General features: G+C 37.3%; 1 protein-coding gene across 2 annotated transcripts in view; it reads left to right on the forward strand.

Moving 5' to 3' along the window:
- Window positions 1–17,715, forward strand: part of ORC3 (origin recognition complex subunit 3) — a 49,561-nt gene extending 31,846 nt beyond the window's left edge. For both annotated transcript variants that reach the window (XM_016207297.2, XM_016207298.2), the window contains exons 14-20: window positions 8,468–8,601; window positions 9,924–10,000; window positions 10,948–11,048; window positions 14,050–14,191; window positions 15,752–15,868; window positions 16,727–16,806; window positions 17,302–17,715. In XM_016207297.2, coding sequence (XP_016062783.2) covers window positions 8,468–8,601; window positions 9,924–10,000; window positions 10,948–11,048; window positions 14,050–14,191; window positions 15,752–15,868; window positions 16,727–16,806; window positions 17,302–17,407 — 757 coding nt within the window. In that variant the 3' untranslated portion in view covers window positions 17,408–17,715. The remainder of the gene's footprint in view (window positions 1–8,467; window positions 8,602–9,923; window positions 10,001–10,947; window positions 11,049–14,049; window positions 14,192–15,751; window positions 15,869–16,726; window positions 16,807–17,301) is intronic.
- The last annotated feature ends 1,835 nt before the right edge of the window (window positions 17,716–19,550 follow it).

Genomic DNA, 19,550 nt, shown 5'->3' on the forward strand with positions numbered 1-19,550 from the left:
GGTACAAGTCAAGGATCAAGAATACCAATTCCAAAGTAGGGTAAGGAAACATGAACAATAAAAATAATAGGACAGTGGTAACCACTGTGTATGAAGGCTTGTGGTGTGCCAGGCACTGCATTATGCACTTTCAGTACATTTTCCAGTCTAATACTCAGGTATTAGATACTATTAGCCACACTTTACAGTTAAGAAAACTGAAGCACAGATAGTTTCAGCGATTTGCCTAATTCTCTTAACTGTTGATAGAACCAGGATTATAATCCAGGCTTCACTTCAAAGCTGTTGTACCTATGGATTTGGGGATTTCATAAAGCAGAAACAATAGAAAACAAAGTTTCAGTCATTTTGCTAAGCTGAGGTCAGAAACATAGGAATATAAAAACCACTAAGAATCAAATAGAGCAGCTACAGCAAGGGCAGGCAAGAGTGGGTGTTACAAAGGAGAAGGAATCTGGGAACCTCTGTACTAGATTTCTTTTCCCCTTTGTACAGATCAGAAATAGATAGGAGGTCAGGGACACTTGTCAGTTTGGCATTTAGGAATCATCTGAATTTAGGAAACTAGACATTCTCGTCACCTGTCTTCAAACAACTCAAGTCACGAGGGAAATTAAGAAGAAAATGATCACTGAATGTTACTTTGACAAGAAAAACTGAAATACTGTTAGAACCATAGCCTAGTAACATTTCCAATTTGAATTTTTTCCTTAAGTACCTTCTCTTGAAAAATCCCTTTTATCTGGAAAGTGACATGCTTAAGTAACCATAGATCTACTTGATGAAATGTTTTCTGACCATTAAAAAGTACTTCTTGCCCGGCTGGGCGTGGCTCAGCGGTTGAGCGTCGACCTAGGATCCAGGCGATTGGGGTTAAGTACTTCTTTTTCTTTTAAATTTTTTTTTAACTTACTGATTTTGAGAGAGAGAGGAGGGGAGAGAGAGAAACATTGATTTGTCGTTCCACTTATTTATGCATTTATTGGTTGACTCTTGCATGTGCCCTAACTGGAGATTGAACCCACAACCTTGGTGCATCAGGACGATGGTCTAACCAACTGAAAAAAGTTATTATTGGCCTATTCAGGTTTTCTGATTCTTCCTGATTCAGTTTTACATGATCTCACTCATATGTGGAGTCTAATAAACCAAATAGGCTGAGGAACAAAATAGATCCAGAGACATAGAAGCATGGAACAGACTGATGAATCTCAGTGGGAAGGCAGGGGTGAGGGAGTGGGTGGGGAGAGGTTAATCAAAGAACTTATGTGTATATATGTATAACCCACAGACACAGACAATAGTGTGGTGAAGGCCTGGGGGGGGAGGGGATAGGTGAGGGGGGAGGGGATGGGTGCGGGGGGATCAATGGAGGAAAAAAAAGAGGGATATCTGTAATACTTTCAACAATAAATATAAATTTAAAATAATAATAATAAATAAAAACACATGCAATACCTATTTAGTCAGGGGCACTGATCTCTTTTTCCCTTAGACTGTCAAAATTTTTTTTAATTTTTTTATAGAGAGGAAGGGAGAGGGATAGAGAGTGAAAAACATTGATGAGAGAGAACATCAGCCGGCCGCCTCCTGCACTCTCCCCCTGGGGGGTTGAACCCACAGACCAGCATGTGCCCTGACTAGGAGTCGAACTGGTTACCTCTTGTTTCATGGGTCGACGCTCAACCACTGAGCCACACTGGTCGGACAAAAGTACTTAATTTTTAACATTTGCATGGAACCACAAAAGAGCCCAAATAGCCAAAACAATCTTAAGAAAGAAGAATATAGGTGGAGGCATCATGATTCCTGATTTTAAACTATATTACAAAACTGTTGTAATCAAAATAGTATAATATTGACATAAAAACAGACACATAGATCAGTGGAACAAAATAGAGAGCCCAGAAATAAACCCACACATATTTGGGCAATTAATTAATGGCAAAGGAGCCAAGAACATACAGTGAGGAAAGGACAGTCTCTTCAATAAATGGTGTTGGGAAAATTGGACAGATCCATGAGACTGGACTGCTATCATACACTTCACAAAATCAACTCAAAATGGATTAAAGACTTGAACGTAAGACCTGAAATCATAAAACCGGAAGAAAACATAAGCAGTAAGCTCCTTGATATTGGTCTTGGCAATGATTTTTTGGCTTTGCCAACAAAAGCAAAAATAAACAGGTGGGACTACATCAAACTAAAAAGCTTCTGCACAGAAAAGGAAACCATGAACAAAATGATAAGGCAATGTACAGAATAGGAGAAAATATTTATAAGTCATGTATCTGATAAGGGATTAATATCCAAAATATATAAAGAACTCATACAACTCAATTGAAAAAACACACAATTTGCTTAACAAATGGGCAGAGGATCTGAATAGACTTTTTTCCAAAGCAGACATACAAATGGCCAACAGGTATGTGACTAGGAACTCAACTTCACTAATCAACAGGGACATGCAGATCAAAACCACAGTGAGATACCATCTCACACTGCTTGTATGGACATTATAAAAAAGACAAAAATAACAAGTGAGGATGCAGAGAAAAGGGAACCCTTGCCTTGGTACAAATGTAAATCGATGCAGCCACTATGGAAAACAGTGTGGAAGTTCTTCAAAAAATTAAAAATAAAAAAGTTAAAAATTCCACTTCTGTGTATTTATCTGAAGGAAGTAAAAACACCAACTCAGAAAGATGTCTGCACTCTCATGTTCATTGCCGCATTATTTACAATAGCCAAGACATACAAACAACCTAAGTGTCCGTCATTGGATGAATGGATAAAGAAAACTTACACACACACACACACACACACACACACACACACACACACACACACACACACACACACATTTAGCCATAAAAAGAAGAAAATCTTGCCATAACACCAAACTCCTAGATACAGGGAACAGATTGGTGGTTGCCAGAGGTGGGTGGAGGTGGGGGAGTGGAGGTGGTCAAAATGGATGAAGGTGGTCAAAAGATAAAAACTTTTAGTTATAAAATAAGCCCTAGGATGTAAAATACAGCATGGTGACTATAGTTAATAATACTATATTATATATTTGAAAGTTGCTGAGTGATCGTAAGGGTTTGAATTACAAGAAAAAAATTGTAACCGTGTGGTGACAGATGTTAACTATGGTGATCATTTTGCGATATATACAAATATCGAATTATTATGTGTACACTTGAAACTAATGTAATGTTATATGTCAATTATATTCCTATTTTTAAAAAGTATTTGCAATGAATTTGTCATAATTTGGGGAAATGCTTGTTATGTATTCATGAGTGGAAAAGATCTACAGAATTTTATATCACAGTTATTTTAAAAGTCTATACAATAGACATTGACGGGGGGGAGCATGCAAGTATGCCAGTATAATATGTCATAATTTGATGTGAGTACAATGGTTCTGCATGTCTTCCATACCTGCTCCTCTCTGAGTCAACTCTTGGAGCATGAAGACCTCATACAGAATACGAGTTGATTAATTTTTTACTCAACCACATATTATTATATATCGACATATTTAAGTTAAAGTGCCATTTGGGAACAGGTAGTGGTAAAAATGATGCCATGCCAGCAGTGAGCTAGGTGAGTACACTGGCTTTTCCTGTTCAGCTATGAAAGACCCTAAGATAAAAAACTGACTTTTCTATTGGAGAGAACCTCTAAACAGCGATCTAGAAATTAAATACCAGATCAAGAATTTTTTAGACTTCTGTAGTTCTAAAAACCTTGCTTCAGTGGTAAGGTTTTAAGGAATGATCTAAATCTCAGTCCTCAGCTTAGAGGAAGATGATGGATCAGCTGGACTTGAAGAGTACTATACCCGCACATCGGGAGTGATGGATTGCTATGGCAATGATTCTCAAATTGGGATAAAGGAAAGTGTGCCCCTCTTCTCAGGGGAATTTATTCTGCCACCTTCCCCATCAATTAAGAATTCCTCATCCATACTTATTCCATTTTCTCCCAAATAAGGAAACCAAAGCCAGAAACATTGAGTGACTTTTCTACAGTTGGCAGAGCTGGAATTTAAATCAGGATTTTCGAAGTTCAGTCTGTTTTTCAATCTTATTCCAGTAATTTAAAAGGTGGTGTAAAAGGAAATTTATATGGGCTTGTGGCCAATAGTCCATGTTCAGAACATACCCAGTTTTAAAAAATGAGCCAGCAGAGCAAGTTTCTGTGAACTCAACACCCCCACCCCCACCCCCTGAGTCCTGACACTAGTCATCTTGGCACAGGCTGCAGACATAAATAAAAGGAGCCACAGTGTCTAGTCTGCTTATCCTGCGTGTAAGTTTATGAGCTTGCTGCAGAAACAGATTTGTAAATTGGAGTTGATTGATAGCTGAAGGAATTTACTTTATACTGAAAGAAATTATTCTAATTTCTGAAGAAGGCTTTTGAGTTAAACTAATATATTAGCAGGTTAGCTCAGCTTTCACTGAGTTGAAAAAACATGACCCAAAAAACATCAATCACTTTAGCTTACTTCAAAGAGATTAGAGATTTGGTATCTAAATAATTTGTTGTTTTCTGACTTTGCATATCATCTTTAGGTGATATTTAAAGATCTGGTTATGAAAAATGACACAGCTGTACAGTCTGTTAGATGCTTCCTAAATAGCAGTAATCTAACTTTTGATGATCTAGCTTTATCCATGCTGAAGATATATGAGATTGCACTATTAACATCTAATTTCTTGCTTTTATTTTTTAATTTTTAATTTTTAAATTTATGTCTTTATTTCAGAGAGAGGAAGGGAGAGGGAGAGAGAGAGAGAGAAACATCAATGGTGAGAGAGTCATTGATTGACTGCCTCCTGCACGCCCCCAACTGAGGATCGAGCCCACAACCTGGGCATGTGCCCTGACTGGGAATCAAACCACAATCTCCTGGATCCTAGGTCGATGCTCAGTCACTGAGCCACGTCTGGCTGGGCTAATTTCTTGCTTTTAGAACAGAGATTGCCAGTTCTGAATTTGCATCATACCAGGTCCTCAACAATTATCTGTAGGCTTGTGGTAAAACCAGACAAACAGCTGAATTATTGAAGCTCATTTTAAAAACAAAAGATGCTGAGAGTAATGTTTTTAGAGTAATGGTTTTCAGGCTTCATTGTGCTTAACAATCATCTGAAGTGTATTAAATGTGTAAATTCTTGCCCTCTCCCCCCAAATTCTGAATCTGATTATTGGGAACCTCAATGTGGTGATCAGCAGCAGTCTGCACGTAACAAGCATTCCACCACATTTGGACATATGGTCCAAGAACTACACTTTGAGAAACACTGTTGTAGAAAATAAGGGAGTAAGAGCCATGACCAGGTGGCTTGTGGCAAGTTGAATTTCCAGTCGGGGCACATACAGGAGGCAGCCGATCAATGTTTCTCACATCGATGTTTCTCTCTGCCCCTCTCTCTCTCCCTCTCAAATCGATTAAAAAAAAATTGAGGAAGAGATGAAGCCATTAAAGGAAAAGTTTTAATTGTGGAGAAGTTGGGTGACTTCGGGCAGTTGATCTCAAATTGATCTGTTATTCCAAAACTGGACTAAGGTATTTAATTGCTAATAGTGAGCAGTGATTTTTTTATATCAATAAACAGAAAAAAATCTGAATTTGTATTTTAAGGTGTTTTTTTTTATTAAACAGTTAGTGCCCACTACTACTTTCCTGCTATTAAAATGAACAGGTACCTAAGAAATACTAAGTTTAAAAATGGAGAAATATCTGGTCAAACTTAGTTTGACAACTTATTTTTTCTTGTGAACTCAGTGTTATACTTTTATAGTTCATCAATAAAATGTGTGTATTTCTCTTACTAAAATTGTTCCTAACAGTTCCTGACAGAATTAAATTTATTCATTTTGACATACAAAAAAGAGCATGGTTCCACAGAGGGCACCATGACTTCTAGACGCTCTTTAGCATGAACCGTTTTAAGAATAGACAAACTATTCTTCACTAAGGCCTGAGGTCATGAAATTCTTTATCAATGCATAGCCATTGCCTTGTTCATCTATTCAAACAATGTTTTCTTGTGCTTGATATGTTGAGCCACTAATGGCAAAGATGACCCTGGTTCTTACCTACGCTGAATTCTGGCCAAGTGTGAGATTAAGGTAGCCAGGTAGACAGGCAATTAAATACAGAGTAGTAAGTGATAGGTGAGGTTTCCTGTGCTAAGGAACTAATAGACTGTACAGTTAACCTTCATTTGGGAGGTTGAGCAGTTTCTTGGAGGAGGTGGCATCTAAGATGAAATATCGAGGCTTAGGAAGAATTATGCGTATTTTTGGTTTCTGTTTCACTTGTCATGATCATATATAATTGCTCTGTTGTCTTTGAAGAGGATAATCTCTGAATGTTATTTTTGTGAGCATTTCTGTTTTTTCTTTTAGTCTTCACTGACATATTTTCAGGTTTAAGTTTTTGAATATTTTTCAAAGCTATTTTATAATTGTCTGTTGAGAACTTGAAAACCCTATTCAGACCTTTGCATTAGCCATGGATAGACCCATTTCTCCTTATAGCCTGTCCTTAATCAGACATTTATATAATCAGTACTTAACCGAAATTATTCTGCACGATGAAGCAGAACACTCAATTGCCCTGCAGGATGATTGCTTTTAATGATTGCTAAAGGATTCTCTTTCTGTCTCAGTTAAAGAAACATTTTTTTATGACAACCTATAAAGCTTTAACATAGTAAGTATCACAAGCCTTTTTTGACCCATTTACCTGGTAGTGATATAATCACGTAATCAAGTTGGTTAAAGATAAATATCTCTTTTTCTGTATTAATGTGACCTATCCTAGATGTGTTTTTTCCTTTCTCTTCAAAGTAATCTAGTGTGATGGCTTTCAGACTTTCAAATTCAAATACTTTCTTTTCAATTTTCTTCTATTTCTTTGAAAGCAACATGCTAGAAGGAATCCACCAAAATGTGAAAGCTTTGTCACACTATCTTCAGTTCCTCTCCTCATTTTCCCTTTAACTATTTGTTATCAAAACTACTTTGATCAAGGTCACCAGTGACCTCCACGTTCCTAAATCCAGCGGTCAATTCTACTTCATTTGTGTTTTTTACCCTGTTATCGGCATTTAGTTAGTTCATCATTCCTGTATTTTTTTTTTAATCCTCACCTCACCTGAGGATATGTTTTTGTTGATTTTTAGAGAGAGGGGAAGGGGGAGAAAGAGAGAGCGAGTGAGAAACATCAGTCGGTTGCTTCCTGTATGCATCCCAATGAGGGGGGGTTGAACCCGAGAACCAGGGGTGTGCACTGACCGAGAATCAAACCTGCGACCTTTCAGGGGACAGGATGACACACCAACCAACGGAGCCACACCAACCAGGGCAGGAGAGGAGATTTTATACATTTTGTTAAAACTAGGGAAAGTTTGCCTTTTGTCCACCCCTAGCAGTTTCTATATTTATTGGTTGTATGACTTTTTTTTTTTCCAATTTGCATTTAAACTTTAGTTGAAGTAACCAGGTTAATTTTTTCAATAATCATAACCTAGTTAGATTTGTATCTCTTTTTCCTAACTTAGTAATATTAGTATTTCTCCCCATTTTTTTTATTATGAAAAATGCCAAACATAAGAGAGTTATGTTGCAGAATGGCACACATTCTGCATTTGTCTGATTGTTTCTTCATGATTAATATAAGAACTTTTAATCATTGTAGTCTTCATGATTTACGTCTGTTTGCTGAGAATAACTTGTCTACTTATGTCATGGCACTTAATATTACTAATATTAACTTTATTCCATTTCGTTCTGTTACTGAGTATGTTCTTAGTGGAGAGATCCTGTAAGTAATGGCTGTCACAACAGGATCCTAATGTGAGAATATCTGTGTTCTCTCTCCATTCGTAACAAAGATTTCTCTATAGCCCTAAGTGAGTTATACAACTCTTCTGCTTGTGCTATATAACAGGCAGAATTTCCTATCTTATTTAAAGTTAAGCTGATTTCCTGACTGATGTTTATAATGCCCATAAAAGATGTAAAGCATAGCTAAAATGGTAATAATTAGAGAAATGATTGTGGTACTTTCAGTCCTTCCAAGCCTCCATTTTAACCTGTAAAATAGGTGAGTTCCTGTTTCCATTTTACAGAAAAGGAAACCAAGGATCAGAGGTGTTTAGTAATTTGTTCTGTATTATAAACATAGTAAGTGCCAGAGCCAGACTTTGAACTCAGGTGTTTGTAAATTTTCTAAGCTGAGCTTTATCATGAGAACTCTTCCGAATACTTCTGAATGTCACATATATTGAGGAAAATCTCTCCAACAAACATCAGTAGCTACTAATGAAGAACTTACACTATCTTCTTCTGACCAGAATCATTTAATATGTAGATATTATTTTTTAACTTAATTAATTTTCCCATTAGATTACATCTCCTGTCACTGATTCTGTTCTAGAATGTTGGCAAAGGATGAACTGATGACCATACTTCAGGAATGTTTCAGAGTTTTAAAGTCCTCTCCTGAAGAGCAGCTTGGCGGCACAGCAAAGAGGGTAGAGGAGCTCCTGGCTCAGTTTCGGAGCCTTGATGGTGAGAAGATAATATCTTGCCAGTTTTACTGACTGTGACAGTCATAACTACAATAACATGGAAAACCCCACGTTCTGATGTACTGAGGGATGGAAGGACAGAGTGGTTCAAGATCAGTGAGTACACCAAGCCTCAGAGTGCCACATCTTGACAATCACAAACAGGCCAAGTGGTTCTCTTCCAGCTTTGGTTTAAACAATGAAAAGCATCAAATGGGCAGGAAAACAAAAACATTCTTTCTCCACATGGACAGTTTGGAGGACTTACCTTTAAAAGGGGGATGGGGGCAAAAAAAAATCAAGTTTGATGAGAGTAGCAGGGCATCATAATTAAGGACTCCTTTTAGATGTTTTTCTTAAGCATTCCATCAGGTCCTTTATAGATTTCAAAAACAGTGAATAAATCATTTGTAAGCCTGGAAAATTAATAGCTCTGAATTGCTTTCTCAGCAGTGAGGCTCATTGGTGTGATTACCAAAATATGCATGAGGTTTGCTTTTATTGGATTTACGAGAGCTTGAATCCTTCAGTGAAAATGAACTGAGGCAGCCTGGCATTTCTCTGTGTTGATGGGTTACCAGTTCCCTTTATTTTGATGGCCCCCACGTGGTCATTTTATTTGTCAAGTGCTGGAGGTGCCTGATTGTGTACAGGTAGCCATGTTCTGTTCTCTCACGCTCCAGGACTTCTTGTTCTCATGGGCACCACAGATTGATACTGATTATTCATTTTCATGGACTTTTCTCTTGCTCTGTTTCTAGGCACCAATATATGGTATTCTTTTGGTAAAACAAACAAAATAAGTGTGCACCTTTTACTTTCCCCTATTCAGGAAAAATTTTAATGGAGTTTGGGGGAAAGAGGCAGCTTCGTCTATAATGTGTAAGCACAGAGATTGGACATAGCATAGTGAAGACATTTTACTTGGAGTGCCCATATCAGTCCTTCTTGTGTTTAGCATAATCAAAGGAATACAGCTTAAATTTGTTTGTTTTTTAGAAGCCATTTATAACAGCACAAATATTTGGTGTTTTTTGCTGTTAGTTTTTTTTTAGGGAGGGTATTTGTACTTTGTTTTCACTGTGGTCACATTTTTAAAATTCAGTAGCTGGGTTTTTTCAACACCTCTCTGCAGCATAACTTATATAATATTTAATGACCTTTAGCTTCTGGAAGAAATAATTTATCTCATGGGCCCTTGACCCCCTGCCACATAAAAAAATAGCTGAAACTTTATTTCTCTTGGAGTAGTAGAAATGTTGGTTCTCTTGACTTGAATGGATTTATCCCAGTTGCTGTATATTGGTTTTGTATTAAAAACAGAAGTCAGAGAGGAGGAAGATGCTTCTGGGTCACAGTCCAGGGAGCTTCAGAAGACAGACCTGTATCATCTTCAGAAGGTCAGATCACTTTCTTTTCCTTCCAACAACATACTGTGATACTCCCTTTTTTCCGTATGTACTCTAGATTATCTCTGCATGGATGTTCTTATTTTCCTCTTAAAACCACAACCAGGAACAAAGCAGACTTTGTAACCCACTTACAAATTAAACATCCTATTTACGCCACTGCCGTCCTCATTCTCTGTGTACACAGCCTGGAGTTTACTAGTGAACATAGGTGGAAACTGTTCCTGTAGCCCCAGAGAGAGAAAATTAACTAGCAATAAGGGAAAATGGGAACATCATTGCAAAAATAATTAGATTATTTATCTGATGTATTTATTTGTCTTTCTGTTGAGGCTACCTCATTAGTTTTAGATACTTTTCTTGATTTTTTAATGCATATTCAGTGTAGAGCAGAATTGAGCCACGGTATACCCAATATAATCTTTTTCAGATAGTTCTAACTTTAGAATCTTGGTTGTTGAAGTATTGAACCTTCTTTGTATAGCATGAGACACAGTTATGGTAAATATAGAGTAAAATTTCAATCTAAGTAAAACAAAACACATGGAATCTATCTTGTTAGTATGGTGACAAGGCAAGGCTTCTCTCCTCTTCTCCTCCCCCTCCCCTCCCCCCTCCCCCTCTCCCCTTGTCCTTTACCTAAATGAAGTCATGAGTTGCGGATAGTGAGCACTCTGCCATATAACTGAGTAACGAAGTGAACTGCCCTTTTTCTCTTTCCCTGAAAATTCACTCAGTATTTGGAGCAAAACACCTAAGAGGAGGAGAGATTCTTTCCAGACCTTAAGAATAAAAAATAACCCTTTTTGATCTGGCTCTTTCTTGCACATTCTGTCTAATGCAAAGGGCATCAGCTGCCTCTGCCTGAGCCAGAGTTCCCCTCTGAGGAGTTTTCTTTCTCAGAATCACCAGAAAAGATATGTTCTTTCCACCCACAGTCCTTATTGGAGATGAAAGAGTTAAGAAGAACTGGTAAGAAGCTGACCAAGTTTGAAGTCCTGAGAGGAAAAGTTGTGAACTTCATTGACAGTCTGGTGAGGTGAGTCTGTTGCTCTTAAGAGCTAAAAGTCAGGCTCTTTTCCCAAATAGCACTGGTGTGACAGCTGTCTGTAGCCATCCTGGGACACTTTCCCCTAGATCAGACTTTATGCTTTTCAGATCCCTCCTTCCAGCTTAGAATTGTAATTCGGATTGTCTTTCCATCCTTACGAAGATCAACAGGATTTAGTTCATGCTCTTCCTGCCAGTCAAGAATAAGGGTTAAGTTTGACCTTGTTCATTAGGCTGGGGTGGGGGGTGGGGGTGGGAGCAGGAAGTGCTTTTCCCTTTCTAATAGCACAGTGTGTGCATTGCACTACATTCTTTCTCTGTCTTTGCTAGGAGTATGCTGGACCTGGGCCAAGTCCCGAAAACAGAGCAGACTAGCTGTAATGTCCTATTTTATTCTGAGTAAAGACTTCTAATTCTAAAGAATGCTTGTGCAACTCATTATCAGCACTAAATTCATGTTGAGAAGTGTACTCATAGTAAACTTAGAAGTCTACCAGTCCTGCCTGTATTTTAAGATGATTCCTTTTTGGGAAAACCCCGATCATTGCTATAGAAAAACATGAAAAGTGTGAAAAATAAAATGATTTAATAGTTAAAAAGTAGGAAAAAAACCTTATTTATCATTGCTTATTATTTTTTTAATGGCAGTTGAAACTCAACAGCCAGCTAGGCACTGAAAAGAGCAGCTGAGTTATTGAAGACAAAGAGTGGTTTTCTGATAAATTACCTCACCTTCTTGAAAGTGAAAAGTTCCATTTTCCAGGACAGTGTTGGCACAGATTCACTGTTCCTAGTTGTTGGGGAGAAATTACACTAATATCGTGAAAGAGGTCCAAATGATCAACCAAGTATGACAAAGGCAGGTTACAGTGAAAGAAATATTTCATATAAAAGTGATGCAATGCAATATTGAACTGACCTACAAGCCAGAAATGTGACCTTATGGAACTCGTAGAGTAAATCTTGCCCTGTAGAGTAAATCTTGCCCTACTGGCTTTCCTGTTCCTGGCTCTTCCTTTTACCAGGTTGTGACCATTGTAGTTGCTAAAAATAATTTTGCAATGTAATGTATCATAATTTCTAAGCCAGATGTCAAGTTCCCTTTTGAGTTCTCACAAATCCCAAATTGTAGGCTCTGAAAGCAAACAATTTCTCTTTTGTGATCTTTGACCTGATTGTCTGACTGTATGTTTCTGAGTATTTACTGAAATAAAGCTGAGCACAATTGAAGTATGTTGTGAAATCACAAAATTTTCCATACTAGGATTCCTTCTCCTAGGAGGGAAGAGATTAGGATTTGTAGCATATTAGAGCTAAAAGGAATTCACTCAGAGTCATGTGGCAGCTAAAGCCCAGAGAGAGGCTGACTGTGGAGAGTCCCAGTCCCAGTATGCTGACTTCTGTCAAAAGGCCCTCTCCATTTATCCATACTGTCCCCAAGGATCACTCACATCACAGATGTTTGAACAGAAGTTGGAGTTCTGGAGAAATGCAAAGGAAGATGACCTAGAGCTGTGTAAACAAGCAATATGCAAACAGACGTGAAACTCTTTACTGAGCTGCAAGTTAAAAGGAAGAAGAGAGAAGCCAAAGGGGTGCATGAAAGGAAGTGACAAAGGGAGGAAAAGACTGAAGCTCAAAAAGCCAAATGGGACAGAGTGGCAGAAAAAGTTTGAGGAAAGTCGAGGTGGCCATGTGGACAGCTGGGCAACCTCCAAGCAAATAAAAAGGGGAAGAAGAAAAATGGGACCTTCCTGAAACCACCAAAAGTAAAAATGAAGCAGCATTGAGTAATCACCTGGGGTCACAGCCACAGAACCTTCCCCCAACTGGCTCCCCTCCTACTTTGAAGGACTCATTCTTACCTCCCATTTCTACCCCAGCATAGAATAGTAGTTGCTTTTAGTCTATTTTTGTTTTCAATTCAATTTTGTATCAATATGAGTTGACTGAGTTAGTGACTTCTTATTCTGCCTTTGGTTAGTGTGTGCTAAAGCTTCTCCCTTCCAGGCCACCAAAGAGCAACATCACTGTCATGGCTGAGGCCAGCTGATGGGCTCATTATACATTCAAAGTGAATTTTTAAAAATTGATTTTAGAGGGAGAGGAAAGGAAAGGGGGAGAGAAACATTGATGTGAAGGAAAAATTGATCAGTTGCCTCCCATACGCACCCCCACCAGGGATCGAACCTGCAACCTTGGGTATGTGCCCTGACCAGGAATCAGACCGGCAACCCTTTGGTGCACTGGATGATGCTCAGTGGAGCTACGCTGGCTGGATTGAAAGTGAATTTTTAAATGCTTTATTTTTTAAGTTCAGATCTACAGTTGGCTTGTCATAAATAAGAGAACAGTCACGTTACATTCTTTTTAATAATTGAAATTTTAATGATGAACAGTTTGCTTGTTTTTCAGTACTCTGATGGCAAAATTTAGCCTTTTCTGCTTTCTAAAGTAAAAAGTAATTCTAACATGTAAAAAACTTTCCAGGTATCATTTCTATGAGAGATATCAATTAAAAAATTTTGTGTGATCGAAAAAGAATTTTTTAAACTCTTAATTCCAGGCCTGAAGCCTGTTTAATGTTGCAGGAGTTAAATGTTTGCTCTGGCAAGGAATGTGGATATCTCAGTTTTCTAAACAATTTAAGAAAGTGTTCCTTAATACTTTAAGAACTTCTACTTTAAAGATTTTGAGCAGAAGTATAATTTATGTACACTTGTTCCTAAAGATTTAAATCAGAACAAATATAGTTTCTTGTATCCTAATGAATTCTGGAAGTTTTAAAAAATACATGGAAGAGGTACTATTCTGAGTGAAGCTGCACTGAATTTGATATTTGGGTTTGTTTCATTTGTTGGTTTTTGGTTTTTGTCAGTTTTGCTCTTTAAACAAATTGCTCAGTCTTCCCCCAAGGATTCACAAAAACGTTATATTGAAATTAAACCTGTGCCTGTCTAAAAGTGGATACCTGACTTGGGCTGTTTCAGAGAATACCTTCTGCCTCCAGAGACACAGCCTCTGTATGAGGTGGTTTACTTCACGGCCGCCCACACCCTTCACGAGCACCTGAGTGCTGCTCCGCGGATGGCCCTCCACACCGCACTCAACAACCCTTACTATTATCTCAAGGTGAGGAGCAGATTCACCTGACAGGGTAGGTCAGACCCCAGGCATTATTCATCACAAAAATACTGCAAGTTTACAGTTCCTAGGGACCAGGGAGTTAGTTGGCCCTTCAGGGTTGTGCCTCTTTCAGATACTTTAAAAATCCTTTAGACTTCAGAAGGCGTTTTCTAAGCTAGAAAAAATAATCAATAGTCAACTAATGCTACCAACTTTCGATCATGCGTAAATGTCTTCCCCTTCGTGTGGTAAAACTACAGGCACTAAAACTTGAGTATAATGCTGCTAGTCTTGTGAAATAAAGGAAATGTTTCCAACAATAACAGCAAATAATGGCTCAGACTTATATGGCCTAATAAAATTACTTAGAAATACTTTGGGATTTCATCTTGGATTTTAAACCAAAAAAAAACATCTACTCAGAGAGTATCTCCAGAGCTGCATGTAGATGATGGCTAGCAACCTGCTAGGGATAAAACTGCCAAAAACCAGACACATTTGATAGTTCTAATAAATTGTTCTTTAAACTGAGAGTACAAGACAGTTCAGGATTTTCTTATAGCCAGGTAAAGTGATCACTTACAACATTCCAGTAAGCTATATTCTGGTAAGTTACATACATATATAAAAATAGTTCGTTGATAATTTGTCAATAAGTTAATATTAATTTATTAGTTATCAACTCAGCTAAGCACCTAGAAATCTTGCCACAAAGGACACCTAAGAAGCGACTCCATGAAACCTATGAAGAGTGTCCTTATGTACTAGTTTCCTGTTCCAAAGTGGCACATAAACGTGCTAAAGTATTACAAGAGAATCCTGTGCAGGAAGATATAAATCAGTGGTTTTCAGTGATGGTGAGTAGTGGGGAGCTTAATTTCATAGAGCACAAAACATCAATTATTTTTATTATATAAAGCACACATTAAAACTCTTACAAAATCTTCTGGCTTAATGGTAGGTCACAGAAAAGAACTGGTGATTTCAGCAGTCTTTGGGAGTATTACAATCTCCATGGCTAAGTGTATGTGTGAAAGAGATTTCCTCAGAATGAACCATGGATTTCAAATAAATTGAAAAACACTGATGGTTTTTGTAGGGGTTAGGATCTGCAGCGTTGACAAGTCTGTCTTTGGGAATAGCCTTGATAGTGGTGCGTTGGTATTAATAGTATATTAACTGCTAGAATTCAAGTAATTTCAAATGTTCAAGTGGCAATTTGTCGAAAATCCACAAAGAATTCCATCAACTTTTTGTGAAAAGTTGAAACCAAATGCATCAGGGTCTCAGAAATTAGTAATGTTATTACCAAAATGAAAAAAAAATTACAAATAAGATGAAAAATATGTCTTCTGATCCTGGGAATACTCTTCTAGTGGCTAGGAGCTAGGGGATTATGACCAAGACTTAATCCTAAACTGTTGAAGAGTAAAGGCAACTCACTAAATGAAACGAGACTCCATTTACTAATAGCTTACTAAATTTAGGTTAGGGGGTTTATTAATGTCTGATTTTGTTCCTAATCATTTCTAAAAGATAGTCATCTTAGTTTACTGTTATTTTTAGAATGAAGCACTGAAAAGTGAAGAAGGCTGCATTCCAAATATCGCCCCAGATATCTGCATAGCATATAAACTGCACCTCGAGTGCAGCAGGCTCATCAACCTTGTGGACTGGTCCGAGGTAGGTGGGGGGAAAAGAGCAAGCTGTGTTTGTATACTATCCATGACACTTTCCTGATATGACTTCATACTTTTGGTACTTTGGAACTCATACTTTGTTTTTTTTTAACATATTGTCTTGTTTAGAAAGCATAAATCATCTCATATTTCAAAAATTCCTCCAGAATAGCAGCTAAATGCTCCACAGCCCCACTCACGATCCCCCGCACTATGATCCCACAGCCCTCAACCAAGCTAATGGTGCATTCGTGCCAGGTCAGGGTAAGAATGGGATCAAGCTGAGCAGTTTAGATCAGTTTTGTTATTCCACAAAATAAAAGTGTATTAACTAGCATTTCCCTTCTAGCATAAAAGAAAAAACACACATTGGAATAACTACACCAACAATCAGGAAGCACAAGGAATACTTGGCAAGGCCACAGACAACTGTTGTTTTTAAGTAACTATTCTTTCCCCCCTCAGAATATTACAGTTACCTCTTTTGAAGGCCCTATTTTCCAGATGTCATGGTTTAAAAATATTCATAATTGGCTGGTTCCAAGAAAAATAAGCATTTTCCTGGAGGTTGGGGAGTATAGGATACAAGGCATTCTCCGTTTTTCAACTTCGACTAGTTTTTTTCCTGCACATTTCTTCTCTGAAAAAAGATTCAGGAACCGCTTTATTATCTTCTAATGTGTACCTGATTTAAAGTGATCATCAGTATAGTTTTGAGAATCTGAAATTTGGTGTAATTTTTTAAAATGTGCCAGTTAGCAGCAGCAGTGCTTGACCTGGCTTCATGTAGAGCCATCAAGGGCAATTACAGATGTTGGCAACAGTAGAGGTTTTTATTTTCTTCTGTCTTGTCTCTCAAAAGGCTTTTGCAACAGTTGTAACAGCTGCTGAAAAAATGGATGCCAATTCTATAACCTCAGAAGAAAGGAATGAAATTATCCAGTATCCTTTTAAAACCATTTCTACAGTGTCCAAGTATATGTACAGAATGTTTGTAATTTTTCCAGATCTACATTAGAGATTTATAAAGATGTGGTGCTACCAACCCTATTGGTAATATTAACCAAACCATCCCAGAATGATGTTTCTAAACATTTAATCTGAATTTAATCTGAGATCAAATCCAAAATATTTGGTTTAAAATTTATAGCAAGGTCATATTCCAAAATTCACCAAAAATATCCAAAACTGTCATTATTGAATTCTCTATTTGTATAAGGTTATTAATATACTTATTAGGAGTGGGGGTGGGGGACACAATTTTCATACTATGGAAAGAATTAGGTAAACATTAAGCATTTTTCCACACGCCTGACTAGATTCTAATTACTATTAATGTTTTCCCATAAGGGTTACTGTTTAACTTAGGAGTATATATTTGAACTATATTTCAGTTTACCAATGTTTTAACATAATTTCCTTAACTATACCCTCCAGTGCTCGGTTTATTAGAGCTGTTTCTGAACTAGAACTTCTAGGATTTGTAAAACCTACCAAACGGAAGACTGACCATGTGGCAAGGCTAACATGGGGAGGCTGCTAGAAAGCAAATGAATGAAGCCAGAAGGACCCCACTTAGCTTAAGAGAAAAGGGAGGCCAGTCATAAATAGATACTACTAAAGGAAGACAAATGTGTAATCCCCATGTGATGTTTAACCAGAAAGTAGACTGTTAATCCCAGACAGGAATGTTTCAGAACACCTTTGGAGTCCTTTAGAAGCCAACAAATAAGATGCTTATATTGCAGCTAAAACCTCTCTCACATTGTCACTGTAATCTTCATGTCATTAATAAACTGTTCTTGAACATAGTATATAAATGTAATAAATCTCTTTACTCAGGATTATAAAGTATTTGCAATTGATTTAATAGTACTCATTCCTGCTCCAAAAGACATTTTGGGGACAAATGGGAGAATCTGAGTATGGACTGGATGTTAAATTAGGGAAGTATTATTTTAAGTGGGATAATGGTTTCTAGTTATATAGAAGTACTACCTTATTCTTAGTAGCTACAGAACATATGTTCTTTGAAATAAAGTATAAACACAAAGTAAATATGGTACAATATCTGTTCACTTTAAGTGTACTGAACTGTTGTTTTTGTTTGAATGTTTTCCAAATAAAATGGAAAAAAAATTCTTGAGTTTTGCTCTAAAGGCTATATAGAGCAGAAAAATAGGGTAGTAGAGCTAGAGGAGGATTATAGGATCAAAAGATTTTTAACCGCATGTTTATTATGCTTATGGGGATGATAGAGGAGACCAAAAAAAAAATGGATGCAGGAAAGAGGACTGCTGGAACTGTCTTTGAATGAGAAATTTGGATCTAATTTTTAACTAGGGCAAATGCAGGTGCAGAGCTTTATTGGAGCCATGTCCAAGTAGACAGGGACAGGATATTAGGTGCTTAGCAGATATTCACTTAATACCAATTACTGTATAATTTTGAAGGGAGTAGATAACCCAAGTAAGAATCACTACCAACCCTAAGTTTGTGGTCACCTAGGGAGCGTATTAAACAGATTCCAACAGTCCTCCCCCATACCCCCATCTTCTAAAAGTCTCTGGGGCTAGAACATGGGATTTTTCCTAGAAGTTCTCCAGTTAATAATGCTGATGCAATAAATGTCTCATTTGGAAATTATTTTCTTTAGCAATATAAGTTCTTACCATAGGCCAAAGATAGCTTTGACATCTTAAACTTCCAAGATGTTTTTCTCAGATTGCCTATGCCCTATTTTTCCTCAAAAAATACAAAGAATTATACCTGGCAGTTTGCCCCGGTAAATCAGAAATTTATTGAACACATTAAGTACAGCATCATACCAGTACTGCCCTTTATAAAAGAATAAGATGACTGTTAGCACACTCAATTATGTAGGTATTTACCTATTAAAAGCAATTCCAAGGATCTTTGGGAATTCAGAATCCCTAGGTACTTATATAGTCTTTCTTACTGAGATCAAGTGTGGATGGTATTTGGACTACTGCAGTCAGCTACTGGGTCCATCTAATTGTAACTAAATCCAAGAAGTTGCCCACATTTTTTCCTTTTCTTTTCTGGAAATGCCTCATATACTACTTGAAATCAGTTAGAAGCTCATAAACTAGGACTTTTTGGTAAGGTGATAAAAGCAGAAATTTGGCTGTGGAGGAAATTTTATTCTCAGTCAAGTTCAATCTAGAATTAAAACTGTATTATAGGCACACCTTGTTTTACTGCACTTTGCAGATACTGTTTTCACCAACAGAGAGGCAACACCCTCCACCAGGAAAAATCAGTACAACTCACTGAAGGTTCAGATGATGGTTAGCATTTTTAACAATAAAGTTTTTAAAATAAGGCATGTACATTGGTTTGTGTAAATATAACTTTTATATGTACTGGGAGATAAAAATTTATGTAACTATTATGTTTGCTTTATTGGAACCAAACCTGCAACACCTTTGAGGTATGCCTGTACTTGTGGCTCCATTCAGATTTCCCTTTTACTCTATCTTGCCCTCCAACTACAAAACCAAGTGTCACCCCAATAAATTTAATAAAAATAAAACCAGTTATTTTTATAAATTTAAATCTATGTGAAAATTCGCACATGCTTATTTAAAAGAATGTTCATTATTTTGATAAAACACAGTCACTCTACTCCTGACTCCAGATTCTAACATCACTTGCACTCCTAA

Source organism: Miniopterus natalensis, chromosome 5, assembly GCF_054644295.1.
Source record: "Miniopterus natalensis isolate mMinNat1 chromosome 5, mMinNat1.hap1, whole genome shotgun sequence".
Taxonomy (NCBI): domain Eukaryota; kingdom Metazoa; phylum Chordata; class Mammalia; order Chiroptera; family Miniopteridae; genus Miniopterus; species Miniopterus natalensis.